The 18,024-nt window shown below is 35.3% G+C and overlaps 1 protein-coding gene across 6 annotated transcripts; it reads left to right on the top strand.

Annotated features, from left to right (window-relative positions):
* The first annotated feature begins 3,570 nt into the window (after positions 1-3,570).
* On the top strand, positions 3,571-11,934 carry gsr (glutathione reductase). 6 transcript variants are annotated; one of them, XM_067388267.1, is made up of 14 exons: positions 3,571-3,790; positions 4,084-4,229; positions 4,472-4,498; positions 4,637-4,725; positions 6,365-6,434; positions 6,762-6,909; positions 7,014-7,068; positions 7,151-7,250; positions 7,337-7,423; positions 7,563-7,730; positions 8,679-8,790; positions 8,882-9,013; positions 11,428-11,561; positions 11,704-11,934. In XM_067388267.1, exons 4-14 carry the CDS (start codon positions 4,640-4,642, stop codon positions 11,851-11,853), a joined length of 1,242 nt encoding a protein of 413 aa, XP_067244368.1. In that variant the 5' UTR covers positions 3,571-3,790; positions 4,084-4,229; positions 4,472-4,498; positions 4,637-4,639; the 3' UTR covers positions 11,854-11,934. The 6 variants fall into 6 exon arrangements, with proteins under 6 accessions (XP_067244368.1, XP_067244341.1, XP_067244358.1 ...); XM_067388240.1 differs by having other exon boundaries at positions 4,084-4,237; XM_067388257.1 differs by having other exon boundaries at positions 3,571-3,808; positions 4,084-4,237.
* The last annotated feature ends 6,090 nt before the right edge of the window (positions 11,935-18,024 follow it).

The following is an 18,024-nucleotide window of genomic DNA, read 5'->3' as shown; positions in this document are numbered from 1 at the left end:
TTAGCAAAGCTGTTGTCTGTCATATAAAGATTAAAAATACAGTAAAAATGGTAATATTGTGAAATATTATTACAATTTTACCTTTTTTTAATATATCTTACAATTTAATTTATTGTGATGGGAAAGCTGAATTTTTAGTCTTCAGTCTTTCAGTACTCCCAGTCTTCATTGTCACACGATCTTTCAGAAATGATCCTAATATGCTGATTTGGTGCTCAAGGAACATGTCTTATTGTCATCAGTGTTGGAAACAGTTTTTAAGCATTATTTAACAAATAGAAAGCTCAAAAGAACAACATTTTTAACATGTTAAATGTCTTTAATGTCACCTTTGATACATTTAATACATTTAGTTGAATTGTGGAGACAACATTATTCTGCCTTGTTTAATTGTGTAATGAATGAACCATATGAAGTGGCAAAGGTTTCTTCTGATATGGTGGGCATTACAAGTCCATAAAGCAATAATGCAGCTTAAAGATAGGAAATTGGATCAAATTACTGCTGAACATTTAAAGTTTGCGAGCCCTAGGGTGGCGGTTCTCCTTGCTATTTGCTTTAACGGCTTAATAGCACATGGCCTATTGCCAGAGTCTATGTTGACGGTATCCCTGATGCCTGGTATTAAGGATAAAGCTTGCAAGGTGGGAAGTTTGAATAACTATAGACCAATTGCGTTAGCTAGTGTATTATCCAAAGTTTTGGAAAGAATTTTATTAGATCGCTTAGGGGGATATCTTGGTACCACAGACAATCAATTTGGTTTCAAAGCGCAGCATAGTACTGATTTGTGTATATATGCCCTGAAAGAAATAGTAGACATGTATAAAAGACAAAGTTCCTCTATTATAATTGGCTTTATTGATGCTTCCAAAGCATTTGACAGAGTTAATCATCAAAAGCTGTTTGGTAAACTAAGACGAAGGGGTGCGCCTAATAGCATACTAAGAATCTTGGTATATTGGTATGCTAATCAGAGTATGGTAGTAAAACGGGTTAATAGTGTCTCAGCTCCTTTTGGAGTAAGTGAGTGCAACAAGGAGTTCTACTCTCACCATCCCTCTTTTTTGTTTATATGAATGAACTGTCAGAACAATTAAGTGAATACAGGACTGGATGTATGCTTGGTAATATTTTAATTAATCATCTTATGTATGCTGACGATTTGGTTATTTTTTTTCTCCAAGCAGTGCTGGTTTTCAACAGCTGTTAAATATATGTTCTGATTATGGGATCACATATGATGTGCAATATAATACAAAAAAGAACGCTGTCATGATATGTAGAACAAAAGAAGACATGGATCTTAATTTTCCAGATTTTTATCTGACAGGGCGAGTACTAAATGTATGCACTAAAATAAAATATTCGGGACATATCATTAATGATGAAATGCGTGATGATGAGGATATGTACAGACAGGGTTGGGCAAAATGTATGTCAAAATGTATTTTAAAATAAAATGCCAAATACCTTAATTTTAAGTGTATCAAAATAAACTACAAAATACAGCAGCCACAAAATGTATCAAAATAAACTACTGTATTTTTGTATTTTAAAAATACTACAAAATACTTTTACAAGGGAGCATGAAATTCATCGCAAACCTTCAATCAATTGGCCTACTTTTCTCTGCCCGAGTCAATCAATAAATATGACATATGCAACCAGTTAAAGGTACAAATATGTAGGATTTTTAGATTAAAATATCCAAAAAACACTAGAACAATGTTATATATTTTGTTGACTTGTGTACGCCAACCAATGATATCATCAACCTCGATTTCCAGTTTTATTTTGTGGAAACCATGGAAACATCAAAGACACTTTAGTATATTATGTGTTTTATTAGACAGATGGGCAACTGTTTGGATACATTCATCGACAGAAAACTAATCATGTTATATAGCTCAACACAAGCCTTATTGTTTAAATCTTGTTTTCTTGATTTACCGCGAGTATCATGTTTTACCATGACTAATATCGATCTAGCTTACTGCAGTGTGCAACAAGTGTCTCATAGCAGCCACCGAGCGAAAGCACGGAGTAGCACTATAACAACTTTCAACACACAAATGTATCTAATATGATAAAACAGCGCTGCATTACCCCACATACGCTTGACCGGGAAGAAGCGGAAACAGCAACTGTGGCATAATAAAAGTCCCGCTGCTCTCGAGGTGTGTGTCACACTCGTCTCTCATTATCAATCGCAGCACTCGGTCCTGCTCTGCTTCATTCTACAGTAACGTTAATAATCTCATCCATGAACATGATTTCTTCCTGAGTCTCATCACGATTCTTTTCCACCGGCTGTAGACGTCCCATGATTCCGTGAAATCAAGGTGTCATCGAGCTACGCCTTTGTTTTGAATAAGCGACCTCTAGCGGCGAAAATTTACATATTGTGGCTTTAACAGATCAAATATTAACATATCCATGTGATCTCCTACATTCAGGTTAGTTTTAAAGTAACCTTCAATTATGACTCATAATTGTATCCTAATTTAGTTACTTGATGTTTGGTAATGAAGGGCCTACTTTGCATCAGCAACACTGACTCAATGACAAACAAGTCATTCATAAAAAGACAACTGATGGCACCTGTGTTCATAGCACAACTAGTTTCTAACTATTTAATCATTTGATAATCATAAATAGGGGGCTTCTGCTCGGTATAATTGTTTTCAAGAACATTATGTAAATTGGTAAATAGGCTACCAAAACGAACACCAAAACTTAATATGAACTCTTAAAAATTATAGCATACAAAAAATACAAAAATACAGAACACTAAAGTATTTTGATACAAAATACAAAGCCATTTTCATTAACCCTATCAAATAAAAATTACAAAATACTATTTTGTATTTGACATACGTATTTGAAATACATGTATCATAAATTCTGCCCATCCCTGTGTACAGGAAGTGCCGTATGCTATATGCCCAAGCCAATATGTTGGTAAGAAAATTATATATGTGTTCTGATTAGATTAAGATAAACCTTGCTAGAACATTTAGTACCACATTTTATACTGCTCCTTTATCGGTCAAGTTTAAAAAAGTGAGCTTATGTAAGCTTCAGACTGCCTACAATGATTATATGAGAATTCTTTTGAAAAAAAAACGAGGTGGAGCAGTGCAACTAATTGTTTGTATGCCAAGAGTAAGAACTGTTATGGCTTTAATGAGAAATCTGATGTATAAATTTATTTGTTGTTTGGATAATTCATATAATGCTATTATGCTGTTGTCGAATCCTAGGCAAAGTGTGCTCCGATACCAGTCATCTATGAGAAAATATTGGTGTAATTTTTTTTTTTTTTTTTTTTTTTGTATGTTGTGTTTCTTTTCTAATGGACCTTGAGTCCGGAAATAAAGTTGAATGAATGAATGAATGAATTTAATGCGTCTTTGCTGAATAAAAAAATATTATTTTTTGAAAAAATATATGATTGACCCTAAATTTTTGAACGGTATGACTACTAAAAACAATACTCATTGCTGTCTTAATTTGTTTCTGTTGTGTCGCAGCATGCTTAAACGCGCATGCTCAGTTCAGCCCAGCTCTATTGGTTTTCATCTCATTCTGACTTCGCAGTTTACATCGACACATTCCGTTAAAAACAAAACCAAACGAATAAGAAGATGGGCAGCGTAGATACACCTACATAGTTTATAACTCAACACATCTAAGCAACGACACTTTATTTATTAAATATAATGTTTATAATGTACTGCAAACGGGGTTTCGCCACAGGTATATATGTAACGGCTGCACTTCATCGGTGAGTTTGTGTTCAGTGGTAAGTTGAGCACCCGGGATATTGGGAATGGGATTGACAGTAAAGGACAGTAATAAGCATGGGTAACTATGACTATTGTCCAGACTTGCTTCTGGGATTTACACACTATTGTGTCAATTCACAATGACTAAGCATTGGCTTTCACGTCCCTCCCATTAGTTCAACTACTGCGTTGGCCGGGGTGTTGGCTTCCTGCTTATGGAAATATTAAGCCCTTTGGCTCGACTGCGAGCGTCTTTTCTTACTCTTGGACGATCGCTGTCATCTTCTCGTAGACTCATCAGCCGCAGCATGGCCTCTGAATCCGTCACGCGCTTTGATTTTCTGGTGATTGGTGGAGGATCCGGAGGGCTGGCCGGCGCGCGGCGGGCGGCTGAACTCGGTGCCACCTCAGCCGTCATCGAAAGTCACAAACTCGGAGGTACCTGCGTGAGTAAAGACCATCTTGCTTCTGCAATACCACATTTCCCTTAAAGTCATATAGATGTGTTCTTCAGACGAGTTATTTACAGTAATTGGTCGCTGGATTAGTCACATGAACAGAGGTGTTTGGGAAAAATCCAGATCCAGCTCTTTTTTGTGTGATGGTTTAGTCCAGCAACTATGCATTTTTTGTCTGCTGATATTATTGACTTTGGCCATTAAACTTCTTTTCTGCTGCAGGTGAATGTTGGTTGTGTTCCTAAAAAGGTATATATATATATATATATATATATTTTTTTTTTTTTACTTTTATCATTACTCTCAATTGATTGCCTAATTTAAGCAGAACTGTTCATAAATAATGTTTTTTTTTTTTTTTTAATCTATCCTTTTGCATGCTTCCAGGTTATGTGGAATACATCCACTCATGCAGAGTATCTCCATGATCATGAAGACTATGGATTTGAGGGAGCAAAAGCACATTTCAGCTGGCAGTAAGTAAGATAACACTTGGGGGTTTACTTCTGGGTTGTTTGGTTTGGTTTTTGTGGATGTTGAAGATAAAGGATAATGGCAAGCCATTGTAACAGTAATTCTTTTAAAATAAAATAAAAACTAGCATTTATTTTTGTGTTAATTAGTAATTTTTGTAAATTTTACTCCACACCTAGTGAAATGACACTGTCAGTTCAAACAATTATTTTTCTCAAGTTGTTAATGTAATTTAATGTAAAACAGGGCTAGACAATAAGGACTGCCCAATGGCCCAGGGTCAGCGGGAAAGACACTCGGGACAGTTAATGGAATTGTCACTTGCCCGATCAGGCCAGTGCTGCGTCATCACAAAAGTTTATTATTGTAATTTAAAAGTATTTAAGTGTTTTTAAGTATTGTCAATTTAAACAATTCAAGAGATTTTTAACCATTCAGATTCAAGCACAAGAGGATGTAAAAGAGAACTAAATTACTGTACTTGCGAGTGATTTTCTGTTTGAGGCTCGGCTCTCTGTGCGCACAAGTACTAAATTGAGTTCTCTTTCGCGTCTTGCACTGGGAAAAAAAGCACACAACAAAAGTATGTCAAAAAGTATTCACATAAACACTGTCAGTTATGTCTGTGTCATTAATTTTAATCAAACAACAAAAGACAAAGAGAACATCACTGACTGATCTTGACTGAACAACTTTTGTTGTAGCTTTAATGAGGATTAATCTACATTTAATTTATACAGTGAAGACTATGCCGTGTTATTTTACATTTGATTATTGAATTTAATAAATTGAATACTGAATACTGTTAAACAGACTTATCTGAAAAAAATTAACGTTGTAAAACACTGTTAATTTAATTTGTATCTAAGTAAGTAGGTAAGTAAGTAAGTAGTCTATTGTTTCTGGTAACCGAATTTTGCCATTGAATTCTTTGGGAATCTGCAGTTCAGATATCAGCATTTCTCTTCTGACTAGTATGTATTTAATGTATTTAATAGTAATTAGTTATATTTGTTAAAAGTAATTAAAATAAAAGTACCTTTTGTATTCTTACTAGTTAGTATTGTATTTTTAATAGTAATTAATTAATTATTTTAGTGTCATTGTTACATATGTTGCATGCAGTTACTATAGTAATAACTATAAATTATGCATAATTACATGCAACTAAACCAAACCAAACCCTAATCCTAACCCTATAATAAGAACATGTAGTTATTTAATATTACTCAGTATTTAAATGTATAATTACAGTGTAATAAAGACACCTTAAAATAAAGTCTAACTCATTACCAGTAACATTATTAAAGACACTAGTTTTAAGGGATACATGTAATGATGGCTTGCCATAGAGGATATTGTTTCTGTAAGAAGATGTGGTAATTCTTGTTACAAAAAGGGATTTTTACTCATGATCATTGAGGATAGTCTAGTTCCTGCTTGCTCTGATCCGTTACAGCTTTCAGTATTTGTTTTGCTTCCCTTTTGTGATAATGTCAGTACAGCTTTGAGTGATCTTGTCAGACACAAAAGCATAAGGTGGGGTAAAGCGTTACAGAGTTCACCTATCACAATTTTGAATGATATGACAATAATAACTTAATGGAATAAAGGTCACTCATTTGGTATGTGTTTTTTCAGACTCATTAAACACAAAAGGGATGCTTACGTTAGTCGCCTGAATCAGATTTACCGGAGCAACCTCGACAAGGTAGGCTGTGTTATTTTACTTTTCATTCAGCAAATAAAATGTAACAAAACCTGTTTTTTTTTTTTTTTTTACCAAATTGAATTTAACATGGTTTTCATTTCATGAGGAGTCAAATTTCTTGATCTTCTACATAGAAATCTTAAAGGCATGACAGCAAAGTAGTCCCATTTAAGCATCAGAGATGGTGAAAAATTATTGTTTTAGCACAAAAGTTGTACTAAGCGGCCCTTGAGGAAAAAAAATAAATAGCATTATGAAAATGCATGATATGGCCTCTTTAAACATTTACGATTGGTATTGATGTGAGTTGTTTGTGGTTGTTCATAGGCCAAAATTGAGTCCATTCATGGCTATGCAAGGTTCACAGATGACCCTGAACCTACCGTTGAAGTCAATGGAAAGAAATACACAGCAGCCCATATCTTAATCGCCACTGGTGGCCACCCGTCCACTGTCAGTGAGGATGATGTGCCAGGTGGGCTTATGTTTGTTCATTACGAAAAATAATGGCGGTGAACTATATCTTTAAAATTATTTTTTGACAACAGCTGCATTTTGTAAATTTCAATGTTATTGCAGGAGCCAGTTTAGGCATTACCAGTGATGGATTCTTTGAACTTGAATCTTGCCCCAAGTAAGTGATTGATTGCTAAATTCGACTTAAATTATTGTGTTTTCTTAGCTTATCATAAAAACTGATCACTTTGTCCACCTAGACGCAGTGTCATAGTTGGGGCAGGATATATTGCTGTGGAGATGGCTGGTATCCTTTCCACTCTGGGGTCCAAAACGTCCATCATCATCCGACAAGGCGGGGTAAGAGCCCTATTTATCTTCACCTGGATAAATGCCACTGTCATGTTAGCCCAAAGTAAGCAATGACTCTGTTCTTTCTTTTCAAGGTTCTGAGGAACTTCGATGCCTTGATAAGCTCAAATTGCACCAAAGAATTGCAAAATCAGGGTATTGACTTACGGAAAAATACTCAGGTAACTAGTACTGAGTAGTATTAAGTAAGATAATATGTAGCTGGCCAGTCTGATGTATCAGTTTGTTTGGCAAATTTTCAGTTATGATTCTCCCCCAAACTGTATCTTATATCAATATATTAAAATACTTTGTTTACAGGTGAAGTCAGTGCAGAAGACTGACAAGGGCCTCAATGTTACACTGGTGACAAAAGACCCTGAGGACAAAGATGCAAAGGAGAAGTTGGACACCATCCATGAGGTGGACTGTCTGCTCTGGGCTATTGGCAGGGAACCCAACACCGCTGGCCTCAACCTCAGTCAAATAGTAAATATCTATTTCAATTTGATTAATATTATTGTTGTTCTTATAATTATAAATATAATTGGTAAAATATTATTAGTTAAAATAATAATGATAAATACCTGAGAAACTTGAAATGGTCCGAGATTACAAAACACTTTATCTGTGGCATGATGTTGATTCACTTCATAATAGTTATTAAAAGTTATTTTTACAGTAGTGTACTTACAATGGAAGTCTATGGGCAATGGTATTGCACTGGGATAAATTTTAATAATACATATAATTTTGAAAGTAAAACCACAAAATTTAAAGTCATCATGAAATGGAATTGGCTCTATTTTCTAAATGCATCTTACTGATCTTATTATGAACAATTCATCAATGCTTTTTTTCTTCTTTTTTTTCTGAACCTTGTCATTTTTAATCAAAATGTCATGACTCGATCTTCTGCTGAAACAACATAATCTTTCCATTTGCCTTTGTCGAATCAATGACAGATGGATAGAATGGATAGATAAATAGAAATCCCACCCTACATAATCCATTTCACTTGGATGTACATCACAATATAGAACAAAAGATCTGTCCCTGCTTCTTTTACATTGCAACTTTAAATATAATACATGAGACTAGTTTGATAAAATCTCTTACCAACCTTGTCTGTGCACACAGGGATTTAATCACTAATGCATAACATTACCCCTTTTGTACAGAAAAATTAATAATTATGCTTAAACAAAAATACAGTCTGTACATATCTGCTTTTAAACCCTCTGGAAGGCATTATAACAGTGTACACACCATTTTTACTTTTTACAAACTTAAGGAACAAGAATACATGCCATATGAACCCAAAGCATTCCTTCAAATCGCAGAAGCCACACTAGATAGATAGTGTTGTAGACTTTATCTTGGCACTGTATCACTTGGTGATAAAGTATGAATAACAGAGGGTGTATTGTTATTCAGGGTGTGAAACTTGATGAAAGGGGACATATCGTGGTGGATGAGTTCCAGAACACAACACGTCCAGGCATCTATGCAGTTGGGGATGTTTGTGGGAAAGCTCTTCTTACACCTGGTAACTTTAATTGTCTAGCGTCTCTTTAATGGGAATGTATATTCAGGTTATACTAATAAGCTGTCGTTATTTCCCTTTTTTGTGTGGATAGTTGCTATTGCTGCTGGCAGAAAGCTTGCTCACCGACTGTTTGAGGGCAAAGCAGACTCCAAAATCGATTATGTTAACATCCCTACAGTTGTGTTCAGCCACCCACCTATTGGCACAGTAGGACTTACTGAAGGTGAGCTTATCTACAAATGATTTCTTACAGTATCTTGAGATTTTCATCAGACTCTATAAGTAGCTATTTTAGTATTTAGTATTCTATTTTGTTATTTTAGTTTTTTTAGTACTAAAATATTTTAGTAATTTATATACTATTACAGTACTGATTATTTTGAATTAGCTTTTGTTTGTATATATTTTCAGTTTTCATTTCTCAGTAATTTTATTGTGCTTTTGTCATTTTTATTAGTTTTTATATAAATATAGCTTTAATTGATTTTTATTTCAGTCTTAGTTTGAGTAATTTTATACTTATTTTATTTCAGTTAGTTACCAAGGAAACATTTCTAATTTTTTGAAGTTTACGTTTTTCATCTAATATTTTTTTTTTTTATTGGTAACCCGACAAAATTCCATTTGTTAACATTAGTTAACTGCATTAGTTAAAGTGTTAATTCACCCAAAATTAAAATGATCCCATAATTAACTCACCCTCAAGCCATTCTAGGTGTATTTGACCTTCTTCTTTAAGCCAATCACAGTTGAGGTTATATTAAAAAAAAATATCCTGGCTCATCCATGCTTTATAATGGGAGTGAACTGTACCATGTTTTTGAAGCCCAAAAAAGCACATCCATCATAAAAGTAATCCATATGGTTCTATGGGGTTAATAAAGGCCTTCTGAAGTGAAGCGATGCATTTTTGAAGTGAAAATATCCATATTTATAACTAAAATCACTGGCTTTTGGTAACAGCCGTACGTAAATCTGGTTCCAGCGGAAGAGTGATTTCTAACTCGACGCAAGACGTATTGATGAGCGTGGAAGCACAGAGGATAGAGCAAAACAAAACACTGATCATGATTTAGAAGTCTAAAACGAGAATTTTTAAAGAAAGATGTCGGAGAAGCTCAGCTTGTTGCCCAGCCATTTTTGTTTGAACCGCGAGAGCTGTCTACTCTCACCTTAGCTTACCCTACTCCTACATCCTACGTCATATGCCGGGTTAGAGGTCACTCTTCAGACGGAACTCAACTGACATATGGCTGTTACCAGAAGCTAGTGATTATAGTTTAGAAATATGGATATTTTTCTTAGAAAAATGCATCGCTTTTCCCTTTTAAAATAACTGAAAACATTTGGCGAAGTGATGTGGAGCTGTAATGTGGTCAAGACCTGCCTAGAATTACTTTAGCCGTGGATTTCCCTGTAAATAATTACACATCTAAGAATGTTGATTAACCAATCAGATTCGGGCATTCAACAGCCCCATAGTATAAGAAAGTCATATACACCTAGGATGGCTTGAGGGTGAGTAAATTAAGGGATAATTTTCATTTTTTGGTGAACTAATCCTTTAAAGGTGCTAAAGAGGATGTTTTGTTTTATACATTTTTGCAATATTACTTGAAACTGTCTTTACTAACTGATAAAAGACTATTTATTAGGTACACTGAAAGGAATAATATTAATATACATCATCTGTGCACAAGGTAGGGCCTTAAAAACATCAGCCAATCGTTTACGCGAAATGAGCTGTGAAGGAGGGGGGTTGTTCTTACGCATGCGCACATTTCAAAAACTCACTAACAGTCTTTGGTTTCTCAGTTGACGAAAAGATCCTCTTTAGCACCTTTAACACGACCTAACGATGAAAAATAATTCTAAAGCATTTATTAATCTTAGTTAATGTCATTATTTAAAGTGCCCCTATTATGCTTTTTTGAATATTACCTTTCATGCAGTTTGTAATATAGCTGCAAATTTTTAAAGATCAAAGTGCATTGTCTCTTGTTTTTGTTACAAACCTACTTAACAATGCAACAAATTTGCATAATGCCAGCCTATAGTCTTCATTGACTGCCCGTGAACGTCTACTTTGACCCACCCTCAAACACTGTAGTTCTAGCTGAGGTCTGGATGAGTTTAGTTTGTGTTGTCGACATGTTGAGAAGATGCTGTTTTCAGCGCTGCAAATCCACTTTGCATGCACTTCAAAAGGTTGAGGACTCATGCTGGAATTAATATGGAAAAAAACATCACCATCGTTACGGTTCATATCCTCCAGAGCTGAAATTCAGATATGGTAATGGCCGTTTTGTTTCCGACGTTTTAGACTAATCACAACAGACTGGGCTATCTGACCAATTAAAGCAGAGTAGGCTCTCGAAAAGGAGGGGTTTAGAGAGACTGAATCTTCAACCGTTTTCAGACTCCTTGAGAAATGAGATGGTGTGTAATGTATATTATGAGAAAATTAAAGTGTTTTGACCTTGGATGCATGTAAACCTATTGTAGGAGACCTCCAAAACAAAATTAGGAGCCTTTAAAATAGCATAATAGAGACACTTTAATAATACAGCATTAAAATCAGAAACTGTATGTGTTTATATTATTTAATGGATTATTTAATAATGTCATGTTTTGTAGATGAAGCAATCAAGACCTGGGGAAAGGACAAAGTGAAGGTTTATACCACTTCTTTCACCCCCATGTATTACGCCATCACCACTCGAAAGAGTCAGTGCATCATGAAGATGGTGTGCGCTGGCAAAGACGAAAAGGTGAGGGCGTAATCAGTCCTTCGATCATAAATGAGTATGAAATATCAATAAGGATCATTATTTATTTGTATTTGATCAGTCTATTTGCTGTTACAATAAGTCATTTTCATTAATTCACTTCTAAACCTCTTTTCTTTTTTAGGTGGTTGGTCTCCATATGCAGGGTTTTGGCTGTGATGAGATGCTTCAGGGTTTTGCTGTGGCTGTTAACATGGGGGCTACTAAAGCAGACTTCGACAGAACCATTGCCATCCACCCAACATCCTCAGAGGAGCTAGTAACACTACGCTAATCAAGTGTTCATATCCCAACATGCCACTTCAGAACAGATTGTGTTCCAATCCAAACAATAAAAAAAATGCAATTTCTTGGACTATTTTCTTAACATCTACATGTCTAGCATTTTGTAATAAGAAGCATATACTTGGTTTGTTGTATCTCTGGGGTCATGTACTATTGCTAGTGATTAAGAAAGACACAATACAGCAACCATTCATCAGGCTGTGTCTTTTGAACATTACATTGTTGTACCCCATCACTCAGAATTTTCACAGGTATTATTGTTTGATTGGAACAGGGTCAGATGAAGGCTTGGAGATTAAATTTGTTTATAGTAAAACACAGTTGCTTTGCTCTTACATTTCTAGGAAGTTGAATTCAGAGAGTTGCTTTCAATAGTAGTGGGTAGTAAGTAGTGCTTATTTAATATTTGTAAAATAAAACTGGATATGCACATTTGAGCATAGACCCTGAATACATTTACAAAATAAATTTGCATCTTTGTGTGGTTAATAGATAATTTCTTAATATATGTATTGACATTGTCAATATACTTATTAATAAACTTGTCACTTTTCATAAAAACATGTTGACATTGTTCGTCAATTCTTCAAACGCTTGAAGTGAGCAACTGTTTTGATTCATACATATGCCAAGACATAGGACTGACATTTTGCCACTTACTGTGATGAAAAATGGGGTCATTTGCAAGGGTGTGTGATGGAAGGGTACAGAGGCAAAACAGGAAGAGATAGAAGAGGCCAAGATTGTAGACCTGTTTCTTATGAAATAAGGGCCACTATTGTGGACCATGTTCTCAGTCATGACCTTATGGCAGTGGCAGGTCAAAAGGTATAGCCGAATGTTGGGAGAACCATGTCCTCAATCATTCAAATGTTTGTAGACAGAATAGGTATGTAATCAGACAAATGTTCACTATACTGTATATTTACTGTAATGCTATATACTTGCCTGCAGAAGCAGTAGCGCCGAAGTAAGTAAAGACAATGTAACACACACGTACATATACAGTGCTCAGCATAAATGAGTACACTACATTTGAAAAGTAACATTCCAAAATGTTGACAAGACTCAGTTTAATATAACATCTGTTTAACTTATAACATGAAAGTAAGGTTAATAATATAACTTGGATTACAAATTTTTTACTCAAATTAGGGTGATGCAAAAATGAGTACACCCCACAACAAAAACTACTAAATCTAGTAGTTTGTATGGCCTCCATGATTTTTAATGACAGCTCCAAGTCTTCTAGGCATGGAATGGACAAGTTGGCGACATTTTGCAACATCTATCTTTTTCCATTCTTCAAGAATGACCTCTTTAAGAGACTGGATGCTGGATGGAGAGTGATGCTCAACTTGTCTCTTCAGAATTCCCCATAGGTGTTCAATTGGGTTTAGATCAGGAGCCACTGAATCACTTTCACCCTGTTCTTCTTCAGATATCAAACAGTGGCCTTAGATGTGTGTTAAGGATCATTGTCATGTTGGAAAAGTGCACAACGACCAAGGGCGTGGAGTGATGGTAGCATCTTTTCTTTCAGTATAGAGCATACATCTGTGAATTCATGATGTCATCAATGAAATGCAGCTCCCTGACACCAGCAGCACTCATGCAGCCCCACATAAGGACACTGCCACCACCATGTTTCACTGTAGGCACCATGCATTTTTCTTTGTATTCCCCACCTTTGCGATGCCATACAGTTTTGAAGCCATCAGTTCCAAAAACATTTATCTTGGTCTCATCACTCCAGAGGATAGAGTCCTAGTAGTCTTCATCTTTGATAGGATGGGCCCTGGCAAACTCTAGGTGGGCATTTTGTGCCTGGGCTTTAGGTAAGGCTTCTTTCATGGATGGCACCCATGCATGCCATTCCTCTGCAGTGTACGTCGTATTGTGTCACGGGAAATTGTCACCCCAGTTTGGCTTTCTACTTCTTTAGATAACTGCAGTGAACTTGCATGCCTTCTCATCAGAAGACGCCCCTGTTGAGGTGTTAACTTCCCTGGATGACCTAGACGTCTCTGTGAGATGGTTGCAGTTTCACCTTTTTTAAATTTTTGTACCACTTCAGTATTCTGACTGATAAGTAAAGCTTTGCTGATCTTCTTGTAGCCTTCACCTTTCTGGTGTAAAGAAATTATTTTCTTTCTCAGGTCTTGTGACATTTCTCTTCCATGTGGTGCCATTGCTGACAGCATGAAATGGGAAGGGGTTTTTACAACCTTTTATAGTAAACTGTCTGCTGAACACCTGTGTAATGAATAATTAGACTCGATTGTGGTTGAATTCTTGTTAAATTAGACATTTATAGACTAACATTTAGCTTTGCTCTAAAAACTTTCAGTTGGGTGTACTCATTTTTGCATCACCCTAATTTAAGTAAAACTGAAAATTTTGTTCTCTAAGTTATATTATTAACCTTAACTTTCACGTTATAAGTTAAGCAGATGTTATATAAAACTTAGTCTTGTCAACATTTTGGAAATTGTTATTGTGTTCAGTGAGATATTGTTTAAAATGTTACTTTTCAAAGGGAGTGTACTCATTTATGCTGAGCACTGTATACAGTGCGTGTGAATGTATGTATGTAAGTATATATATATATATATATATATATATATATATATATATATATATATATATATATGTGTGTGTGTGTGTGTGTGTGTATACGGTGCTCTCCATTAGTATTGGAACCCTAACCATTACTCCATAACTAACCCTAACCATTTCACCAGCCCAAGAGGAGACTAAAGTCAGAAACTCATCAAAACAAGCAACTGTGAAAATGGCTGCATTAAAGGCCTGGAAAAGCATTTCAAAGCGTGAAACCAGGAGTCTGGTGATGTCTATGGGTCACAGACTCGCTCCTGTGATTGCTTGCAAGGGATTTACAACTAAATATTAGCTTTTACACTCTTACATTTGCTTTAAGTTAAACCGTCTCAATACTTATGCTCACATTAGGCAGAGGGATGAAACTCTAAAAGTGCTGTTCTTCTTAGTTGGTAAAACAAAACAGCCAATAATAAAATGTGACATTCTGTTCTTCTGCCTCATATTAATCTTTTAATCATATTTATAGATGCCTTGACACCATAGCTAACAGAGCAATTTTGTCTTTACTTTACTCTTCCAATACTTATGGAGGGCACTGTATATATATATATATATATATATATATATATATATATATATATATATCAGGGGCGTTTCCTCCGAGTAGGCAAGGGAGGCAGTGCCTCCTCAAAAAAAATAGGATGAGAAAATAATCCATATTACATATAAAACAACACAAATATTACAAATTATGACATTAAAAAAAGCGCAAGTCACGTGTATTTCTTAAGGAACACTGCCCAACAGCGACACCCGCAGGTAAAGTTACACACAGGAGTCATGCTTTATGTCTCTGGAGTCATTCCTCCCTTTTGCTCTCATAGGAAACTCATCAGACCCCGGCAGTATGGAAGTATTATAAAGAAAAACTTACCCTGGAATTGCTCGATGCCTCCATCGCGATGAAAGGCTGCTACATGGACCACCAAAACGTCCCATTTCATTGGCTGACTCTAACCAATAAACGACTTTACTAATCTTTTACTGTAATAAAAAACCCCGTTCAAACTAATGATATTTTAATGAAAATATTGTCTCATACATATGCATAAAAATGCCGCACTGGCTGGCGTTGTTCATTGGTCAGGCATCGACCAATAAAACGGCTTCAACCCCCCTCACCCTCCCCCTCCCCTCCCTCTCCCCCGCTCTCTGCTCTCTCACATCTGCTTTCAAGTGCACAAGTCAGTTTTGCACCAGGAATATCGCAAAAAGAGTAGCAAAAGTCAAAGCGCCAGAAATTTAATTTGTACTGCCAGATCTGAGAGGCTGTAAGTGCCGACTTGAAGCTGTACAGCGAAACTGAAGTAAAGAGCAAAAGTAAATATGCCTCACACATTTGTGTTTGTCGTTTTGTATTTGTGAATGCCATTTTACACATTTGTAACTATTAATCTGCAACTACAACTTCGTAACACGGGTGTTTTGATTGTTGTCTGTGTGTGCAAATCGAAACATTCAGCTTTTCGCGTCAGGGCAGTGATTGTAAATTTCAATTTACAAATACAAATATTAATACGACAAGTTCTCACATTCAAATCAGCAACCTCTCGGGTTTTGCTACTGAATTACTTCCATACGGCAGTGCGGTGGTTGGGGGTAATTGGGAATGAATGGGGGAAAGTCACGTGAGAGGAGGCAATGTCTCCATCGCGCTATTATTGGATTTAATTGGTTATGATTGGATATGATTGGTTTGTGCGATAAATCCCACCTCTCATTGACTTGCGCGTTCTGCGCGTCAGTTTGAATGAACAAATGATGGTGTCAATGGGAAGACTAATTGAAAAGTAATCAGATTACCCAGTTAGATATCACTGCTTTATGTCACGTCAAAATCAAACTTGAAATGGACTAAAAGCTTGGTGAAATTAAAAATACAATTCGTGTCTGTGACAGACGGTGTTAATGGAGCATGACTGATGATCCAAAATATCCTAGGTTGACAATTAAAAAGAAAAACCGCAATACACAAATAAAATATATTGTTTAAATTATTATTGCATTTAGTTATTATTTTGGAATGAATGTAGAAATGCTTAAAACACTAACTTGATGAGATTGACTTGGTTTTGATAAATAGATTACAATTACATTGTTAATGTAAAATTACAAAATAAAATTGTATTTGGTTTCTTTTTTTCTTTTTTTTTTTGAAGTACTGTAAAGCAATGTTCATTTAACAAGGAAGATGTGTCAACTTTAAGAGTAATGCACATGAATTTACATTGATTCATAAAAAAATGTGCCTCCTTATTTCAGAACTGCACACCACTGATATATATATATATATATATATATATATACAGTATATATTTACAGTCAAACCAAAATTTATTCAGACACCTTGAACATTTCATTCATTAATACAGTTTATTCACTATAGTTTCACGAGTTTGTTTCCTCATAAAATCTTTAAGCAAATAAGGTTAAGCGTATTTATCTTGCTGTCTGCTGTGGAGGGGCTTGAGGAAGCAGCTTCAACTCCAGCTTGGATATACCCCCCAGGGACTACTAGTGCCTGGAAGAGGAGTTAATCTGATCTCAGAGTTAAACTGTTTCAGAAAAAAAAAAAAAAAAATCTTAATTATGTCAACATGGTCAGGTCAAAGTGTCTGAATAATTTTTGTTTCCAATTTTTTTTTTTTTTTTTACTGGTAGTCCACTGTAGAATTTTGGGTATGCCAAAGTTTAATTTATTTTGCTATCCTCACTTACATAAATGAACTATAGTGTCCTGCACCCACTAGTAAAAATATATAAAAAAAATGTCTGAATAATTTTTGGTTTGACTGTAAATATAGTCTTTTTCTTTAAATCGTAATGACATTGTACTTTAATTTATTGACAGACCCACAGTAAAATTGTACCTGTGAATCCTGTCCAGTCTCATGCAATCAGTATCCTAGGTGTAAATTTGTACAGTTGAAATTTATGCCAGATAAAGTGGAGTCTTGTGCATTTTCAACTGTCATCAAAATTGTAGCCATAGTTTACAACTGAAAATACTGACAAGATGACTACATTTTGACTATTTTGTTTGTGAACAATGACACAAGGTCTCATCATTTTGATAATACTGATAGGCTATGTTCATTGACAAATACTTCTTAGAGATGAACTTAAGTATTTTGAGCAGCTTACAGGATTTTGCAGGTAATCCATTGTGTGCTGCTGTTTGTACAAATTATTTTGAGAAGCACTTACTGGTTTGCATATCATAAGTATGATTCAAGAAATGTACCGAAGTGACTGAATATGTAATTTTCCATTTGTAAAAAGTTTTTATTCTGGAGGATGATAACCTGAATCTTCAGCATCATTTCTCCAGTCTTCAGGGCCACGTGATCCTAATGAAATCATTCTAATATGCCGATTTAATGCTCAATATTGAAAAAGTTATGCGGCTTAATATTTTTGCCAAACTAAGACACTAAGATTCTTGGAGGATTTGAAATGAGTCATAATATAAGAGAGTCTTTGCTGCCCATTTTGGTCAGTCACCAAATAAAAAAATCTTGCAGAGCCCAAACTT

Source organism: Chanodichthys erythropterus, chromosome 1 (assembly GCF_024489055.1).
Source record: "Chanodichthys erythropterus isolate Z2021 chromosome 1, ASM2448905v1, whole genome shotgun sequence".
Lineage (NCBI taxonomy): Eukaryota > Metazoa > Chordata > Actinopteri > Cypriniformes > Xenocyprididae > Chanodichthys > Chanodichthys erythropterus.
The sequence above is the reverse complement of the archived record's forward strand: the minus strand, read 5'-3'. Positions and strand labels throughout refer to the sequence as shown.

Excerpts from the sequence above, each read along its gene's own strand:
- gsr (XM_067388221.1), top strand. The coding sequence starts at position 4,007 with ATGGAAATATTAAGCCCTTTGGCTCGACTGCGAGCGTCTTTTCTTACT. Across the intron at positions 7,424-7,562 it reads ACTTACGGAAAAATACTCAG|GTGAAGTCAGTGCAGAAGAC; the intron begins GTAACTAGTACT and ends CTTTGTTTACAG. Across the intron at positions 7,731-8,678 it reads GCCTCAACCTCAGTCAAATA|GGTGTGAAACTTGATGAAAG; the intron begins GTAAATATCTAT and ends ATTGTTATTCAG.